Source organism: Cervus canadensis, chromosome 1, assembly GCF_019320065.1.
Source record: "Cervus canadensis isolate Bull #8, Minnesota chromosome 1, ASM1932006v1, whole genome shotgun sequence".
Taxonomy (NCBI): domain Eukaryota; kingdom Metazoa; phylum Chordata; class Mammalia; order Artiodactyla; family Cervidae; genus Cervus; species Cervus canadensis.
In genome coordinates, this window is record NC_057386.1 from 23,264,966 (window position 1) to 23,285,183 (window position 20,218).

Below are 20,218 nucleotides of genomic sequence, written 5' to 3' on the forward strand. Positions count from 1 at the left end.
CATTACCATTGAGGTTCTTTTTTTTTTCCCCCCATTGAGGTTCTTTATCTAAGGTCTATGGCCCATGGGTGGGATCATTTTGCTTACTGCAAAATATTTATGAGTGGAGATGGGTACATTGTTCTTGGGAGAGGGTCCTTTGTTTTCATTATATTCTCAAAGGAGTAATGACACTGAATAACCACTGCCTTAAACATGGTGGCAAAGAGCATGGACTTGCGAGTTAGAAGGGAGTTCAAATCTCAGCCCTGCCATTTCCTATGAAGTTAATTTTCTCTCCTGAGCTTTGATTTTCTCAGCTCTAAAATGGGGATGAGAACAATTCATGGTGGTTGTGACAACACAGTAAGATAATTCAGGAAAATATTGGGTTTCCCTGGCAGCTCAGATGGCAAAGAATCTGCCTGCAATGCAGGAGACCAGAGTTCAATCCCTGGGATGGGAAGATTCCCTGGAGAAGGGAATGGCAACCCAGGCAATCCCACTTGCCTGTAGAATTCCATGGACAGACCATGGGGTCACAGAGTTGGACACAACTGAGCAACTATCACTCACTCACATATGCAAATGATAATACATGTAATATATACATGTACAGATTTTTAATATACATGTACAGTTTTAATATATGTAATATAAAAATGTATTGATATATGTAATAACAATACATATATTCTTAAAAATTTTAATATAGCTATTATTACTTATAATCAGAAGCCTTAAGATACCCAGTCCAAGTTCTGATTTTTCCATTTAGTCCCCAATTTACAACCTGGGTGGGAGTTCTTCATCTATTCCTGGCATGAAGCCCAAGACAAAAGGCTAGGCACTGGGGAGGAGAGGCACTCCAGACAGCAAGGGGACACAGGATCTTGGGGAAGGACCATCTTCACGATGTATCTATCTAGAGAGGGTTGAGGCACAGCAATGACCTGAACTCCAGGGTACTTGGTGGCCTCTGTCCTGGGGAAGAGTGCTTGCCAGGTTGCCATGAGTAAGGTGCTACCAAACTGCTGCACTAAGAGATGGCTCAGTGCAGTCCAGTGTGCTGGGGAGGAAAGAGATGCTTGGATCCAAGTTCCCATAGGGAGACTGCTTGGGTGTGTCATCTATCCCCAGAGGCCATGGGATTGGCTCCAGAAAGCACTCTTGCCCTCTGGCCAAGCTGCCAGGGAAAAGCGCCAGGTACTGCCTTGAAAAAAGTAGCACTGGAGCAAGCAATGCCAGTTCACAAAGTCCTGCTAGCCTCTCCCTGGTCCTTCTTCTTCCCACTTTAGAGGCTTTCTGGAGTTCCCTTAGGAGTTGTGGGCTGGTCCTTTAAGCAGCTGCAGCCCTTCAGGCCTTGAGTTGATGATTCTTTGTACAAGGCTGGCCAGCCTTTTGGAAAGAAAACAGGCATTTCTGAGGAAAAGGAAGTGAAATCTTAAAGATCCATGGTAAGGGGAAGAGCAACTGGCTACCATGTCTTAATTTCCATTCTATTCACCATTTCTTCAATAACCACAGAATGTCAAGTCCTGGAGATGAAGGTAGGTCCTCCATGCTTATATCCCAGAGAATGCCATATGCAGTAACTAGACAGATGAGTAACAAAACCACTAAAATAAAAAGCAGTTGTGTGCTATAACAAAAGTCTGAGTTACTTCAGAGGATGGAGTCGTTTTAAATGGCTAACTAATAATAATATTAATAATATGCCTGGGGGTGTTAAAGTTTGGCAGAGAAAGTAATATTACAGCCAGCTTTGACAATGAGTAAGAATAATAAAAATAATTACTGAACACTTACTCTGGCCAGGTATTGTGTACATTCATTATCACATTATCTCTTCTTTATAGCTGCTATTACTTTATCAATATTACTGATAGGAATAGAAGCTTAGAGAGTTTAAATAACTAGGATTTTCCCTAATGAAGGGAAAGAGTATTCCAGGTAGAGAAAATTATGAGCACAGGCTCAGAAAAGGTACATGGGCAAGTAAGGTGCCAATTATTTAGACAATGCTTACCACTTTGCAAAACACATCTGGAAGTGCCACACTTAATCTTCAGAAAAACTCTGAGAGGCAATAATTATCACCATTCTATAAATAGGCTCAAAGAGGATATTTGCAGAGTGGTAAAGATCAAAGGTTGAACCTCATTCTTCTCCTGTAAGGTTGTGTTTTCTGTCACTGTCCCGTTGCTAATGGACCTTATACTTGAAAACAATGGCCCAGTAATAAGGAAGAGACTCACTGAGGCGTCCTCTCACTCCAGGGCCACCCATGGGCCTCTGCAGTCTGTAGTCCTGGAGAAACTATGCTGCTGCTGCTGCTAAGTCGCTTCAGTCGTGTCCGACTCTGTGTGACCCCACAGACAGCAGCCCACCAGGCTCCCCCGTCCCTGGGATTCTCCAGGCAAGAACACTGGAGTGGGTTGTCATTTCCTTCTCCAATGAATGAAAATGAAAAGTGAAAGTGAAGTCGCTCAGTCTCCTCTGACTCTTAGGGACCCCACTGACTGCAGCCTACCAGGCTCCTCTGTCCATGGGATTTTCCAGGCAAGAGTACTGGAGTGGGGTGCCATTGCCTTCTCCAGGAGAAGCTATGGAGTAGTGTTTTTCTTTGTGTGAGGTTACCCTGTGAGTTGATTTTTGATCATCTTACTAAGTAAGTAATAACCAAGAAAAATTCTGGAATCCTTGAAAAACAAATGAAATACTTTGAATAAGCAATAGATGCACAGCACATATAAAAGGTACAAGTGTGTGAATATGTGTGTGTACATATGTACGTATGTTGCAACCAAACCATCAAAAGGCAACAACTGTTACCAGTTTCTTGAGTATCCTTCACAGATACTTGGGCATTTTTATTATAGAGAGGTAAAACACTATACCAACAAAACAGGAAATCTGTATAGTATATCAATTCATTTTGCTTCATGGTAAGTACCTAAGTTTATGACAGGGCCCCTGCTAGATTCATAGATAATACATGATCTATAGTCTCAAGAAACAGGGTGGGGGAGTAGGAAGCAACAGGTATCAAATTAGTTGTACCATTAGTTACCATAATTAGTACAAGGTACAATGTGATAGTGTCAGAGAGTTCCAAGCTGTAACAATATGCCACCTATCAGAAGGGACTAATAACAATACTCACTTCACAGGTTTGTTGAAAGGAATAAACAAGACAAAGTATATAAAGCCCTTAGCACATATTAGGCACTCAATAAATTTTTTTTTCTTTTTTTTTAACTCAATAAATGTTAACACAATATTTTAATTCCCAATAAATGCTATTATCATTCAACTCCACAGTCCCCTGTTGGAAAATTCACAAAACTGTGAAGACAGGACTTCCTTTTTAAAAACAAATTTGGCGGCAAAAATATAAAGTGAAGCTATTTGTTTTAGTATGAATATTCATAAATTACCCAACCAGTATGAATATTCATATGCTTTCTTGCAGAAATATCAGTATATTTGGTTACTCAGTACTGCCCCTGCTCCCGCTGGGAGTGTTGTTAGATTATGATTCTGTACTCTTGATAGGGAGAAAAGGGAAGGCTTTTTTTTTTTTTTGATAGCTTGTGTTCCTTAGCCCATAGTGTTTTTTCAGCTTACATATCTCAATAAAGTCCTGAGAAATCCTTCCAGGATTTCAACTCACATCCCCTTGATTCCTGCATAAAGAATTGTGGGAAGAAATGCTGAGAGTGAAGTCAGGAGGCTTGATTTTTTTTTTTTTCAACCAAGCTTCTCTAGGTCTGTTTCAGTATCCCTATGGCAACGCCTAGCAAAAGTGCCTGGCATTTAGCAGGCCCTTCATAAATATACATTGAATAAATTCTAAAATGAGGTAGTTTTTCCACTCGCAGTTTCTGATTCCTTCCTTCCTTCCTCTTGCTTCTGTTGCAGGCAGGGGGCAATGGCAGCCTGCCCTCCGTGAGTGAGGGTGCAAGAAGGATAAATCACAGACTTTCAGACAGGAAGGGCCCTAAGCGAGTCAACTCCTCTATTCAGCGCCTCCCCACAAAGAGGCTGGAGCCTCAATCCTCCCCCTTGCGCAGGTCTGAGGGTCGCGTTCCTAAATGTGGTAAACGGTCCTCCTCTCTTCCCCTTTCAACGCTTGAAAATAAAATATTCCTTGGAGTTGGGCACCCAACCACACCTAGGAGTTCCAACCGGCCTCAGAACCTACTCTCGCAAAGCGCGGGGTCCGCGCAGGCCCAGTACACACTCGTGCCCGGCGAGCTCCGACCCCCACCCTCTCTGGAGGACCGTGGGTGGACTCTCTTGCAGAGCGCCTCTCGCTGCTCTGGGAGGGGGCGGGCGGAGCCAGCGCCGCCCGGGACGGGGAAGCGGAGGGTGGGGACACTCTGGCCCGGCTCTCGGTGGTGCAGGAGCGGGAGGGAGCAGCGGCCGCTCTGGTCGGCGGACGTGCTGCCTGGCAGTCCCGGAAGCGAAGAAGCGATGGCGGAGAGTCCGACTGAAGAGGCGGCGACGGCGACAGCAGGCGCCGGGGCGGCGGGCCCTGGGGCAAGCGGCGTTACCGGTGTTGTTGGTGTTAGCGGCAGCGGCGGCGGGTTCGGGCCGCCTTTCCTGCCGGATGTGTGGGCGGCGGCGGCGGCAGCGGGCGGGGCCGGGGGGCCGGGGAGCGGCCTGGCTCCGCTGCCGGGGCTCCCGCCCTCGGCCGCTGCCCACGGGGCCGCGCTCCTTAGCCACTGGGACCCCACACTCAGCTCCGACTGGGACGGCGAACGAACCGCGCCGCAATGTCTACTCCGGATCAAGCGGTGAGCCGGGGTTTTTCCTCCCCCAGCCCCGAGCTCCGGGGCTCGACCTTCCCCGCCCCCCCCCCACCTTTTCCCACTACCAACCCCCAACCCCCGCTGCCTCCGCGCTGCCCTCGCGGTGGCCCAACTCCAAGGCCCACGTCTTGCTTACCTGGAGCTACGGGATCCAAGTCCTCTTTCCCCCCGCCCCACAAGCACCAAGCCCCTCCTGGCCTGTCCAGGTCCGACCCCGCCCCTCGGTAACCTCTCGTGAGCCCTTAGTCTCCAGTCCGGACACCCTCCCCCACACCACCCGACCTCCCGCCCGAAACCCGACCCTTTCGCGCTTCAGTAACACCCCCTCCCGCCCTCTGCACCGCCTCATTCCCCCCCTCCCCACCCCAGCCTTGCTAGATGCTGCTGGGAGGCCCCACCCAGCGGTCCCCTGCGTCGTCTCCTCCCGAGCCCCGTTTGTAATAACACACAGCTTGCTTTGCCCGGCCTGAGACTCCAGGCCAGCCTGGCTTTTTATTCCCGGCCTCCTCAAACCCCCTCCTCAGAGTCCCCTCCCCAAGTCTAGGTCTCTTCCCCCATATGCCGGCAGCCTTCCCTTGAACCACTTTTCCAGAATCCCAAAACTGTCTGCTCTCACACCTGTTCCAGGAACTCAAGCTTTCTTCACGCTCCGCCCCCACCCCTAGTCTCACTTTGGCTTGTAATATCCCTCTCAAGACTTTGTTTTCTGTAGTCGTTCCCCTGAGTCATGTGATTTACTTTCTGAAGTCAATATACCCAATTCAAATATAGGAACAAAGGTCCAGGTCCCTTCTGTGCTTATTTCTTGGGTGACTGATCTTAGATCATATCATTTAATAGATAATGTTTTTGCGAAATTGCTTAGCGTATAGTACCTATCACAGAGGAAAGGGGAATGCTTTTTAGCTACTGTCAATCCTGAAACCTGTTTGCTGACAACCAGATTCTCTCCTCATGCCCCCATCACAGTCATCTTCATCTAGGTAATCACATTCCCCACATTCCAAGTTCCTTCAGTTGTTTGTACCTACTGATTGTTCTGAAAATTAAACCGTATACTGTGTGTAAAGTACCTGGCCCAGTGCCTGACACAGTTTGCCAACTCCATCGAGTTTGCCACCACTAACTTAAATTCATCACTCCTTAGCTCTTGTACTCCTTTGGCCATTTTCAGCCTTCCAATCCTGACATACCTCTCAGTTCTGCCAATACTTTTCTTTTCCTTTACTCTGTTGCTTATTTGCACTTTTTAATGTCCCTATGTATCCTCAGTTCAGTTCAGTCCAGTCACTCACTCGTGTCCTGACTCTCTGCGACCCCGTGGACTGCAGCACTCCAGGTTTCCCTGTCCATCACCAACTCCAGGAGCTTGCTCAAACTCATTTCCATAGCAAGTCCCTAAACTTTCCAACAGAACATCCTTCTGTAAACGCTTGCTCACAACTGATCCATTCTAGTTCATGAGCTATGACCTAGAAGTTTTCTCATCTTATATAGTAATGGTTACATATCCTCTTCCACATGTGCGATTCTCAGCAGTTTCAGAGGATCCCTTCCCCAGCCTGAGGACATTTGTACCCTATTAGTCTCCTGGGCAGGAAGGCCATTATTGCTCCCTGTTAGCTCACTTGCTTCATATAATCCACATGCCAACAACAGTCAACTATGTGGTTTATAGAATTAGATTTTTAATGGAATTGATTAAGCCTTCTAGTAACTGAGAAGTCTTCATTTAGCATTCAGGAGTAGTACCTGGGAATCTCGGAGGTGGGGAGTGAATGAAGTCCCATGTGGGAGGAAGTGATAGTAAATGGGATGTGGCTTTTCTAGGGTGACATCTGATGCCATTGGGATGTCTGATCCCCCCCCCCCACTACCCTCCCCCTGAGGAAACAATGCCCCTTTGATAATAATTTGCTCTCTGCTTGCCTGACAAGTACTCCCTCAGCTGAGATTTCTCAGCCAACAAGACAGTGCAAACATTTGTGGTACCAAGCGCCACCTTCTCGAGCCCTGGCCTCATTGAGGTGACAACAGCTGTCCTGCTCAAGGGATTCCCCTTTCTTCTCCTCTCCCTCACTCCCTTCCCACTTCCTCTTGGTGTTATACAGGGATATCATGTCCATTTATAAGGAGCCTCCTCCAGGAATGTTCGTTGTTCCTGATACTGTTGACATGACAAAGGTATGTACCTTGGTGGGGTTTGGGGAAATTGGGGCCATTAAGCTGGAAGAGCCTAAAAGAGATTATCCAGTTCACATCTTTGATTATATAGGTGAATAAATCAAAATTGCAAGAGAGTTAAGTGGCTTGCCCAAGGTCACACAGTGAAGTGGAGCAGAGCCTTGAACAGGTTATTTGTTTTTGGGATGCCAAAAGGTTCTAGTTGGCTTGGAAAATCCCAGTTTATGCCTGTTGTCCAAGCCTAACTATTAATAGGGCTCTCTTTCACTCTCAGAAATGCTCCAGTTTGGGTGATAAATTATATGGACATCCTATTGTACTACCCAACTCTTCCCCTATCCTGCCATTCTTGACCTTTAAGTGTGGTGCTATAAATCAGATGGAAAGATGGTTGGGGAAGGGGCAAGCTTGAGTGAACAGTGTTTGTAGTTGCAGGGTCTTTTTTAGGCTCCTGTCCTTACTGATCCTTTTGAGTATCCCTTCCACCCCAAAGACCATTCCTGTCTTGTCCACACACAAACACAGAGAAAGCTTAAATTCCACTGGCATAGATACCTAGACTTCTCTGTCACTGATTACTCTACCTTAGAGATGAATTTTCACTTAAACTGATATTAGGAAGAAATTGGATTACCTAAATCTTGTGTTGTTTAAATGAAAATTCCTCATAGTATATTTCTTCCAGTAAAAATTCAAATTTGGTATTTTTTTGGTGTCTATTTTGTTTTAAATAGGTTTCCCTTTAAATTGAGATTTTCCTTTTTATGTAGTTGGAAATTCTTTCCTGGGACATCTTGTCCTTAGTTAAGTATCAGTGTTATATACTAGTCCCTGGGATCCCAGAGTTGATGTCATGTTGATACCATTTGAGCTTGCTATTCCAAAGAACTGAAGGCTAAAAGATAGCAAAGGATGCCACCAGGACAAGGTGGGGACTATAGATGGAGGCATTGGATTGCAGGTTCTTTTTCCCTTGCTGTTTAAATTCTGAGCAGACTTAAGTGCCTAGGAGCCTTTGCAGATGAAGAAATATAACTGAGCCAGTTGAAGTTTTCCTCCCTTGGAGAAGGGAAATCTTGTTTGATAATCACAGCTGGAGGAAGAGAATTTAGTTCTAAGTGCTGATTTTTTTTATTATTATTTAACCTATGGTGTTGGGGAAAGTTCTGGGGATAGTCTGTGGCTCCGAGTGGACCCTGAGTTTCCCCATTTTTCTTTGTATCTTTCACACAGCTGGATGCTGCCTGAGCCACATCCTCCACAGTAGGTTTGATCCTCTGCAGAGGAAATAGATACCATAGGCCCCCATCACAAACCTCAGCTCTGCCCTGTGATTGGCACTGTTGCTGTGGCCTCCAGTCCCTTTCCTCTTTTCTGTTCATCTACCTCCCCTTATGCTACGTAACTGGAGGGTGGAGTTGCATCGTACACATGTTTAACCTAGGTGAATCCAAATATTAGTACTCAGTTAAAAAAAAAAGTATTGATTTCTTAAAATTAAACATTGCTAGGATAGTATTTTACAGGTGTGTGTTATATTTTGCATGTTGGTGTTCTATTCATTTGTTATATAAAATGCTGATCAGAAAAGTCCAAACGGAAAACATGCTTTAAGGGACACTCAAGGGTGATTTTTGGCTTGATCCAATGTTCACCTTGGGCTCTAACTTTAGAATGGAACCTCTGAGTAAGATGCCACTCCTCTGTAATGGGGTTTCTTAAAATTCCAAAAATATTTATTAGTGTGAGTGAGCATAGGCCGTTGATTCTTCATGATGAGGATATGGAATATGGATTCAGATGAAGGTCCTGCTTCTGGTGTGGGTAGCAAGTGGAAGTCAGGAGGGTTTGGGATGGGACATCACCTCACAATTTTGAGATGGGGTTTTATTTTGCAGATTCATGCATTGATCACAGGCCCATTTGACACTCCTTATGAAGGGGGTTTCTTCCTGTTCGTGTTTCGGTGTCCGCCCGACTATCCCATCCACCCACCTCGGGTCAAACTGATGACAACGGGCAATAACACAGTGAGGTTTAACCCCAACTTCTACCGCAATGGGAAAGTCTGCTTGAGTATTCTAGGGTAAGAGGAGACTCCTAAGTGGCCAAGTTGGTTGTCAGCAAATACTACTCTAGGCCAGCCTTTATCAACCAGGGTTTCTCATCTGAATCACAGAACACGGAAAATAATTGGAATGACTGTTCCCTCAATTCTTCCCTGGATGGTACTTGATTAGTATCATTCTAGAGGCAAAAAACAGAATTTATGATGTACAATGGATGCCTTAGTGAAGTGGTTCACCCCGAGCAGCAGTAGCACCTGGGAATTTATAGCCATACAGAATCTGGGCCCCACCCTAGACTTATTATATCAAAAGCTCTGAGGGTAGGGCCAGCAATGTGTCTTACAGGCTCTCCAGGTGATTCTGGTGCAGACTGTTGAGAACCACTACCTTAGGGCATCAGGGCTTAATTCTTTCCTGAGCAGGTTGAGAAAGGCTGCAGATCCTGTGCCATTCAAGGGTGTGAATGTCTTATTTCTGAGTTTCTCATGAGTGGCTTTGGAGGAAGTGGTGATTATATTTTAACAACTGAATGAAAAATGTTAGATTGGAAATCATCAGCTTTGAAACAAGTTTCAAGTACATTTTTGTTTCTAGGTGATGCTAAGATTTTGCTTCATGTAGTTCTCATCCATTCCCTTTAACCGCCTTTGGGGGTTAAAAATTCAGAATGGAAATATCTTCTAGCGTATTCTGGATTGGTCTTTTTATTGTGGTCTGAATTTCCCTGAGTCAGAGAACAAGTAAAAACTGAAGTTAAGAAAGTTGCCCAGACTGGTGATACTGTTCTCTTTTTCCTGTCCAGTCCAATACTTTTTAGGTTTGTGTAGGGAAAAGGCAACTGAAACAAACTTCTCCTCATCCCCATTTCTCTCAAATGTAGGAATTTGTTCCATGATTGTGGCAGTGAGAAAGTCCTTTAAAGGAGATTGTCTTTAAAGAAGCCCTTTATCTCGTTAGGGTAGAGAATTGTCTGTGCTGGAACGATGGTGATCTGTGTGTCCCACAGTGGTAAGGAGATTCACTTGTTGCTTCTGTATGGAAGCTGTTCTTGAACATGTTTTTGTGTTAAGTTTTCCTTCGTTAGGCCAGCATAAAACTATTTTGAGCAAACATCAGCTCACAGTAGAAACAGGGGAAGTAAGACAGTGTGGAGTAAAAGTGGCACAAGTATTGGATGGAAAGGAAAAGAAGCTACTCTGAATTTGAAAATTTGCCATCAAGAATCAGAGGAGGAAAAAAAAAAAGAATCAGACGAGAATATTCCCATGCATACTTAGTTGTCCATTCACTTTATCACCGTCATTCCTTTCCTCCTTAACTATAAAAAACATTGGGCTGACTTACAAAAGACATTGAAAGTTTACCCTGTTGACTTCAGTTCCCACATACTAGAGGCTTCAAAGAGTGTGATGTCTAGGGTTCCTGGGGGAGCAAAGCTGAGAAGCAAAGTTGAGAGGCACTGCAGCGAGCTCTGAGGGAGCTGCTGTTCCTCGGCACTTACTGGCCTTTCCTCAAGACCAGCAGGGAGAAGGACCTGGCCAGTTCACTTGAACAAGCCAGTACTGTTTTAGGTTATGTTCAGCTTCCAGCTCAGGTGCCATCTCTTCTATTAATTGAGCTAAAACATAAATGTCTTTATGTCCAAGCTTCCCTCCTCCCAACATTCCATCAGGTTTATGAAAGAGGAGTTATTTTGGTGTTTCTCTGTTGTTGAAGATGTTATTCATGTATTATTTTTAAATCCTCCACACTCTCGGAATGCCCTTTATTTCCTTTCTGTCTTTTGTCAGAGTTATATAGTCTTCAGAGAACTTGACAATCTTTGGGGGCTTGATAGAGACTGGATCCCCAATCATCAGTCCCACCACATGGCCTCTATGTAACCAGATGACTTCACTCCCTTCTCTGCCTCTGTGCTCAACTTCTCTCTGACTCCATCACCACCCATAAATAAATAAGTAAGCCCTTTGAGATCCATGGAGGTTAACATTTAGACTGTCTTTGGAGTTGTTTTCTTACCTTATTTCTTTCATTTTGGTGAAGGGAACCTCCCCTGTCTACTGTTTCTCTCCTAGCCCTGAGAAAATCCCTTCAAAGTTAGCATGCTTGCTTTACCCTCTTTTGTGCCACTTGATAAGAGGATTAGTCAGTTGACTGATTTCTGGTGAATGAGAGGAGATGGAGGCTGGGAAATTCCAGAGTATTCATAGTGAAGGAGAAAGTGAGTCACTTACGACGGTGCTGCCAGGCCCCAGGGTACTTGTTCACTGGTCTTTCTGTGTGGCCTTTCCCATCTCTCTCTGCCTCACGAGCTTCCCTCCCCTCTGCTGTGTTTTGCAGTACGTGGACTGGCCCTGCCTGGAGCCCTGCCCAGAGCATCTCGTCTGTGCTCATCTCCATCCAATCCCTGATGACCGAGAACCCCTATCACAACGAACCTGGCTTTGAGCAGGTAAGGCCAGGTGGGCCCAGCTCTTCAGTGTAGAATATTGAATATTGGGTTTTAATAGATCTGCTTGAGGGTTTTTGTTTCATTTTTGACCTGGCTCAGTCCAGTGTATTAAACTTGTCACTGTTGGAACTGGCATGTGTGTGCCTTAAGAATGAATTTTTTTCTTACTAAATGACAATAACATTATTGAGTTATTTCCATTGACTTGGATTAATCTACCATGTGGAAGTCAGTGGAGTCATTTGGAAATTGATTTCCATGTCTTTTTTGGAAGGTTGCAGCCAGTGTTCTTCTGTATGCCTCCATTGTCCAGTATCCCTTTAAGGTGCTCCCAAGTGACTGCTGCTGAGCCAGACTTTTCTTCTGGAGTCCTGAAGTACTGTTACCTACAGAGCCAAAGGAGCAGTTGTTGGCTAGAGCAAGAATATTTTACAAAGAAAAGGTGGAGGAAACTCCTGTTTTCCAAGGGGGTATCATGTCCAGCCACTGCCAAACATTTACATGTAACTTCTCATTTAATCCTCATACTGTCTCTGCAAAATAAATGTTATCCCTATTTTCAGCTGAGGTAATTGTGACTCAGAGAAGTTAGTTAACTTTGACAAGGACGCACAGATCAGGATGTAGTCCCAGGAGCCCAAAGTTTTATATTGTTCCAGAGACCCTTCCAGGGTTACTCGTGAGCACAGGAAAAGAATTCCACTGATATCTCAAAGGATAATAATTCATTTTATGTGATTAAAACAGCTTAATTCATTTTGAAACTATTTGAGAAAACATTAACGTTGGTGATTCCTCTGCAGACCTAAAGAAAGGGGGAAATACCCTTTAAGAATGAACAAAAATTATTCCCTAAGCCATCCTTTCCAAACATATAGTGAATGCAATTTCAGGAGTAGTAGAAATGGAAATGGACTGTGTTGGCTAACCAAGGAGCTTATTTTTACATATTGTTTGGAAATTCAAGACATGCGTGCGAAGTTGCTTCAGTCGTGTCGACTCTTTGCAACCCTATGGACTGTAGCCTGCCAGGCTTCTCTGTTCATGGGATTCTCCAGGCAAGAGTGGAGTGGGTTGCTGTGCCCTTCTCCAGGAGATCTTCCCAACCCAGGGATCAAACCTGCATCTCTTATTTCTCCTGCATTGGCAGGCAGGTTCTTTACCACTAGCACCACTAGGAAGCCCATGTCACTTTCAAGACATGTGACTTTTATTCTTAAATCTACCAAACATTCTTGGTTCACCGAACCCTCTTGTCTTGGTGGTTTTTCAGTTTCCCAGGCAGAAAGAAATGCCAGACTCTTCCGTTTGTTAAGTAGTTAGGTCCAAATCACTTACATCCTTCTCAGATGACTACAGTGACTTAATAATAGGATGTGTACACCTGTTGAGTGCCACACAACTTTTAAAATCATGGAATCAGATCAGAGCCACCACCCTCATTTCTGTTCCCTCCTGTTTTCATATGATACTTACTATTTATCAAAGTAGAGACTGAAAATCCAGCTTCACAAAAACAGTATGTCATCAACAGGAATGTAATACAGGTCAGTATTAAAACTGAACTGCTATCTCAAGGTAATAGTTAGCATGGAGTTTTCTCTTGTTTTCCTCAAAAAGTTTACAGTATCCCACATTGCCCTGTGATTTTGCTCTGATGCACGTTGGGAACTGAGATAGTAGGCTGAAAGCACGTTTATCTTTCCTGTTCATTTTATGTTTTGATCAGGGGCCAAGGCTCTCATTGATTGATGGTGGTAGGAGGGGGCAACAAGGGAAGAGTTAAAGGTAAAGGTTGGGACGCCATGCTCTCACATTTTCATATCAGCTCTCTAAACCAAGTTTGGAGTTTTTCTTTTGAAATTTCGAGTTCTACATCTGATAGATAATAGTTGATTCAATGATGGTGGCACCAACGGGCATGTAAAGGAGTTAATCAGGAAGCATCCTGCTGTCTATAGGTTTTTCAGGTTGAGACTCCTAGCATCATTTATAACTTTTTGTCCCACCATTATTCTTACATATGGTTATTTCCCACTTAATCCTTTCTGCAAGGCTGTTCATTTCAAGCTTAGGGAAATTTGATGCGTCTGGTTTGCTGCTTGTAGTCAAATGATCCATAGCAGATGGGTGTTGGTATGCATGGGGAGAGGTGAGTGGTCTCGAGCACTTAGTTGTTCTTCATGTCTGCCATGTAGTGGGAAAGGTGTCCGCATAGTTAATTTGCTTGGTTCATATACCGTATACTAATCTAAAGTCTCTTCTCACTGGGTTTTCTTTTTACCTGAATTTTATACTTCGATACTGTGCTATCTGTCACATTATAGGAGAGACATCCAGGGGACAGCAAAAATTACAATGAATGTATTCGGCATGAGACCATCAGAGTGGCAGTCTGTGATATGATGGAAGGAAAATGTCCCTGCCCTGAACCCTTAAGGTATGTGTAAAGAGAGCCTACTTGATACTTGGTATTCCTTTTGGAGATTTAACTTGTTCATACCTTTGGGGCAAAAGGAAAGATGTGGTTCATGCCTTTAAAGAGCAAGTGACCAAAGGGTTATCTAAGAGGAAGTTCAGAGGGCCTCTCAGTTTTTGGAGAGTGCCAGGCCTGATGGGAAAGATGTAGTTCATGCCCTCAGGGAGCCCTTGTTTGATGAGGACCTGTACATTAATTAAAGACATGGTGACTGTACACAGCCAAATGAGGTGTAGAGCACGTCATAATAAACCCATTTCTTAGTGTTCATGTCTACTTCTAGGTATTAAAACTAGATGAACAAAGAGTTAATGAAACAAACTTTTGTAAGATTTGAAGGGGCTACTTTTCTTTTTTTTATGTTGATATAGGGTTCATATACAATGTTTCAGGAGTATCTAGGAGAATTTTGAATAAGGTTTGGGATTAGGGATGGCCTCTGGAAAACGATTGAGCAAGTCATGAGTTGAAGTTGGGGTTTAGGTGATCAGTATTAACAATCACTCCCATTTAAAAATCCTTAAAATCTCTAAGGGAAATAAACCATGGGCAGTCAGTGGTTACTTTCTCTGTTTTCCATTCAAAGATCTTCGTAGGAAACCAAATCTGGTCATGGGAACTCTAGCTGCTTAATTTGGCATTAAAGTTAGATGGTGAAGCGGTGGCGCCTTCCCATCTTGTGCCTAACTTAAACTTCTCTGCCTTTTTTCCAGAGGGGTGATGGAGAAGTCCTTCCTGGAGTATTATGACTTCTATGAGGTGGCCTGCAAAGATCGCCTGCACCTTCAAGGCCAGACTATGCAGGTAACAATGGAGCCCCTGCTGCTAGTTCCAGAGACCTTACAACCAGACATTTAAACCCCACCCCCTGAAGGGTGACATCCACATCTGTCATAGCATTCAGAACCAAAAGGAACCTGATGCATTTGAGTCACTGAGACCCAAAGAGAGTGAAGCCATCTGGAGTTAGTTCTAGGTTCCTGGCATAAAGTAGGTGCTCATGAGTAGAATCTGAATCATTCTACTTTCTATCCTGGAACTCCTTCCAATCTTGGTCAGCAATCTTTTCAAACTAAGAATATCAGCCCTCTCAGAATTTAGGGATTGTAGAGTCAATTATTGGAATTTCATCCAAAGTTCAGAGGGGTGTCAAGAGAAAGAATGCTTAGGGAAACATTGCGTGTGCAGTTATTATTATTGAAAGATTCCTGTTACAAGGATGGTAACCAGTTGTTCATTCTCTGCCAGAAATGTGCTTCTGCTTCTAGTAAGAATGCAGAATTCAGGCTTGTTTAAATGAAAAGGTTCTTATTAAACTAAATTGTAAATAGACTCAGATATAAGCAGTAGGTTGAGAACCCTCCTGTCCTGAAGGACCAGTCCTGTGTCTTTTGGATCCTTTACTTGCTATAGAAAAGTGGTGACTTGGCTATGTGACTAAGACATCATCAGGTTTTTTCCAGTTCTTTTTGGTCTGTGTTTCCACACACCCAACACCACCAGCCATGGGAGTAAATGTCCTGTTTCCTCAGGTGCTCCTCAGAGATGGTAGTTTCCCTATCCTTCCTTCAAGGACTTCCTCCCTACCTGCCCCATTTAAACTCAGAAGACAGGGCCAGTTCAAGGTTGACTTGTTCCCTGAAACTTTTCTAAGAGTACATTGAGGACACTGCATGCTTTAGCTTGTTCCCCATCAGGAATTCTCTTTGCTGGTATCTAGCAGTATTTCTAATAGTCTGTGAAGGAAAAACAATTTCTGATGAGGGAAGGGCAAGAAAAACAGCATCTGGGGAAGAGGAGAGTGGGTGGAAATGGAGCCAGTGATGAAAGGAGGAAGATTTGAGAAATTGACAGCTCCAGAGTAAGTGTGAAGTTCAGCCTCTGGGGACCATAACCCTCACATGTGGAAAGTGCAAGCTCTAGTCTCGAGACTGTGGTTTACATCCACTGGCCCCGATCATGAGGGTAATGTGTGTGCAGAAGTGTGACAGGAGTTTATGTGGGAGAAGCAGACATTATGTGAGAGAGAGGATCATGTACTTTTTTGTAACTGCCAAGGTTACACTTGGTAAACCTTGGCCCAGCTACCTTGCTGCCATAATCCCTATTTAGCATTTTTAATTACTTTTTTATATTCTCCACCCCACCCATAGTTATTTTTGAGACTTTAAAGACAGTTATCTCCTTTCTACATGATGTTTGGTGATCTTTGATCTCAAATGACAAGGACTGGAGTGATGCCCAAAAATCTAGACAGGAATGTGGTGACTGATCCCTGGGGAGGAGGGCAGGTGCTTATCCAGAAGTCAGAATTCCTGAGTTCTCTACCCTCCTGTGATCTCAGAAAAGTAAATTACCCTTTTGAGTATAGGGAATGAAGGACAGTTTTTCCCTTGTATAGTTTGTATGAAAGTGAAGTGTTAGTCGCTCAGTTGTATCTGACTCTTTGTGACCCCCATGGACTGTAGCCCACCAGGGATTTCCCAAGGGAATGTCCATGGGATTTCCCAAGCAAGAATACTGGAATAGGTTGCAATTTCCTTCTCCAGGGGATCTTCCGACCCAGAGTTTGAACCCAGGTCTCCTGCATTACAGGCAGACTCTTTACCATCTAAGCCCCAGAGACCCTCTCATAGTTTGTATGAGGTTAACTGAAAACATTGCCATACTTAATGATTACAGTCCTCGTCTTGAATTTCTCTTCTCTCTCTCCCTGTTAGTGTGTCCCCCTTTGGCACATTGGCTTGCTTTTGGGGAATGCAAACACATTCTAATGTTAGCCCAAGCCAGACCTGTCTGCTGTTGAACGTGCCACAGTATTCTTAAACAAGGATGATGTCTGCTGTTGGGAATCTCTGTGCTATGCCTTCCTCTGTCCCCATGCTCAGAAGTTGAGCGTGTACTTCATGCGGGCCTAAAGCTCTCTCTCTAGGGTGAGCCACCCAGACTTGAATCTTCCTTCCCGATTGTCTCCTTTCCCCCACAGGACCCTTTCGGAGAGAAACGGGGCCACTTTGACTACCAGTCCCTCTTGATGCGCCTGGGACTGATTCGTCAGAAAGTGCTGGAGAGGCTCCATAATGAGAACGCCGAAATGGACTCTGATAGCAGCTCATCTGGGACAGAGACAGACCTGCACGGGAGCCTGAGGGTTTAGACCCTGCTCCCCTCACCCCTCCCCCAACTCGAGAGTCCCAGCAAAGTCCCTTTCCCCCACCCCAGGGATGGAGAGGCACTGTGTATCTCCCTCCAAATGTGACGTCATCCTGCAAGATGGCAAGAACCAAGCAAGCTCGGATCCCAGGGTGTGGGAGAGGGGAGGCGGTTTCTGATCTGACTTCCTTGGCTCTCAAGCATCTGGGACTGTGTTCATCCCAAATCAGAGGCCAAGGTACCTATGCAGAAGCACCTAGGGCGAGGGCCTCTGGCAAAAAAACAAAACCAACACACCTCTCCACGGGGCCAGCTCCTTAGGGACAGGTGGGAGACCGAAATTGCAATTCCTAGAGGGAGTGTGCCCAAAAGATTTATGGGAATATCTGGAAGGGAGCTTGGGGTGGGGGGCTGTCTGTGACACTTCAGCAGTCTGGGTGGTTGTCTGTCTGTCTGTCTGTCTGCAGTCTTGAAGCAGGGCTCCCCAGTGCCCTTTTCCTCCCTGCCTCTACCCCCATTTTTTCCCATGGGCCAGCGTAAAAGTTTTTCCTAATTTATAGTCACTGTTCTAGACAGACCAAAGAGAAGGAACAGTGGTGGAGTCTAGGCTGCTGATGAGTAAGCTTTACCTAGCACCTGAGCACCTTTCTCCTCTGTCCCCCATTCCCTCACCCATTTTAGATTTAAGACAGAAGGTAAATGTGACTGGGACTGAACCAAGGTCGTGGTAAAGCCTGCACAGGCACCATAAGAAACTGAAAATGCCATTTGTTCCCACAATCACTGATTTGAAAAGTCCCCAACACAAGCAGCAGCTGTGTGTATGGGATTAGAGCCACTACATAGAATAGTCTCTTTAACAGATTTTTCATAAATACTAGTCACAATGAGGGTATTTCTCTGGGGTGGGGGTGGGGGGGGGCATACAGAGGAGGCTGATGCTAGTCCTGTTGTATTTTGTTTGGCTGTCCTTGCTTATTCACTTCAGCCTGTAGTCCCACCTTCTCACTTCAAAGCCCAGGGAGCTGTGGGGGAGCAGGGGTAGCCAATGGCAGAGGGGTGGGGGCTGGGACTCTGAAGACTCCTCCCCTTCTCCACCCCGCTCACCTCTAGCTGCTCATCACTGACTGATGGGTGTTTCCCTGGCTGTGTTGCTTCTCTTATCTGTATTTAGCTGCAGTGATCCTTTAGCTGGTTGGCTCAGAAAAACGTGCTTTAGGTGCCCTGTGATACTGGGCATCAAGGGAACCCATCCTTCCGTTTTTGATGTGTTCTGTACTTTCCAGATTCTTACTGTTAGGGCTCCCAGTGGGCTAACAGTGAGCCACATGACGCAGGGCCTCAGTCAGTATCCAGCCACACGTAAGGGGAGGGTAACGGTCATTCATCCCCGCTCTGCCCGCTGCTAGGGAGGCCTCTGCCTGTGGATCACGGAACCTCCCAGGGGTGGGAGGGTGGGCACAAAGGAGAATGTCCTACTTGGGAGGGCAGGAAGAAAAACTGGACAGTAAGTGGGCTTGGGGGATGGAGGTTTAGCTTTGTACCTAAAGGCTGGGTCTCTTCACAAGGAGACTCAAAAAGGGACCCTGCTTCCAGTTTCCCCTCTTCATTCCCAGAGCTAGTACAGGGCTTAGAAGGATGCCCTTGGTCTGCTGGTCCGGTGTTGTCTGTCATCCATTTAAGTGTTCCCACTTTCAAGTGACAATCTTCCTTGGCCCTGCCATGGGCAGAGCATGTCTGGCATACCAGCCTGACTTTTACGCCCTAAATCTTGAGTTGAGGAAATATATGCACAGGAGTCAAAGAGATGTCTTTATATCTGACTGTACATAAATGAATTTTTTTTTTTTCCTTTTTGGTGCAATAAAGTTTGTTTTGGCAGAAGGAGGAAGCGCCTGTGGGTGTGGGAGGGTTTGTGTAAAAGGAAGAATGTGATCATTCTAACAACCACACCTCTCACCTAGGCCTGAAACTGTTGCATAAAGATAGTGCTCATTGGAAGCCAGAAACTTGGGTTACATAATGTGGTGTGGAAGCAGGACTGCTAGTGACAAGTTTCCATCCATCAGAAATACGGTCCTTTTTTTGAGGCTGTAACTTTGGCAGTCAAGGAGTGCCATCTTGGTCTCAGTTGCTTTCAAAGAAATACCTATTCAGGAAGTGAACATGTCCTAAAGGACAGACAGAGCTAGCTATATATCCCCTTGGTAAGGGAAAGGTGTATCAGTATGGATATTCCAAACCATTGGGTTTTCAGTTTTCTGATAGCAAACCAACCCTTGGGAATTTAGAATTAAAGACCACGAAGACAGGGCTTAACTCTGGCCACCCAGCTCATCTCTATTTGCTATAGAAGGCTCTTGCTTTCTGGTAGAAAGGCTTCTCTTGGTTGACCATCTGTATAGGAAGAAATTAAATACGAAATCTATTAACCTGTGCCAGGCAAAGCTAGATAAAGGCAAGCCTGGGCTCTGGGGTTAGTTGGCCTAGGCTCTAACTTGAGTTCTGCTTAAGGTGGTAGGTGGCCCCTGTCAATTAAGATTCCTCACCTAAAAAAAAAAAAAAAGATTCCTCACCTGAAAGGTTAGGACACCTACTTGACACTTAACATTGTGAGGGCTATGTAAAAGGTATATAAAGCTGGGTGTCTCACGGGTGTTCAATAAATGATTCCCACCAATAAGGCTAGAGGGACCTGGTGATCACTATAGGAGGGAAAGTCAGTAAGGAATTTGAGAAATGCTGCATCCACTACTGGTCGATTCCTCTCATTGCATTTCCTTTGCTCTAACCACCATTTCACATTGACCTGTGTTTCCTTCACACTCACAGCCACGTCTGCTGCCATAAGCTGGAACCTCTACAGAGGAAGCTGGAAGAGACTGAAAGTGAATATTTATTGGCCTATTAGGGTCTGCTCATTTGAGATAACATCTTGTGAGGAAGGGGTTAGAATTAAATTAAGAGACTAGAATTTATGTCTCAGGGCTACAGAGACTAGACTGTCTTAGCCAGGAGATAAGACAGCCTTCATTCTAGGCCCGGCTCTACCATGACCTTGTAGTAGATGACCTGTGCAAGTCAT

General features: G+C 45.0%; 1 protein-coding gene across 1 annotated transcript; it reads left to right on the plus strand.

Annotated features, from left to right (window-relative positions):
- Nucleotides 1–4,345: 4,345 nt before the first annotated feature.
- UBE2Z (ubiquitin conjugating enzyme E2 Z) lies at nt 4,346–19,021 on the plus strand. The gene is made up of 7 exons (XM_043470647.1): nt 4,346–4,781; nt 6,908–6,980; nt 8,879–9,066; nt 11,390–11,501; nt 13,829–13,941; nt 14,694–14,784; nt 16,967–19,021. The coding sequence occupies exons 1-7, from the start codon at nt 4,459–4,461 to the stop codon at nt 17,135–17,137; spliced, it is 1,071 nt and encodes a 356-aa protein (XP_043326582.1). The 5' UTR covers nt 4,346–4,458; the 3' UTR covers nt 17,138–19,021.
- Nucleotides 19,022–20,218: the final 1,197 nt, after the last annotated feature.

Excerpts from the sequence above, each read along its gene's own strand:
- UBE2Z (XM_043470647.1), top strand. The coding sequence starts at position 4,459 with ATGGCGGAGAGTCCGACTGAAGAGGCGGCGACGGCGACAGCAGGCGCC. Across the intron at positions 4,782-6,907 it reads TGTCTACTCCGGATCAAGCG|GGATATCATGTCCATTTATA; the intron begins GTGAGCCGGGGT and ends GGTGTTATACAG. Across the intron at positions 13,942-14,693 it reads CCCTGCCCTGAACCCTTAAG|AGGGGTGATGGAGAAGTCCT; the intron begins GTATGTGTAAAG and ends CCTTTTTTCCAG.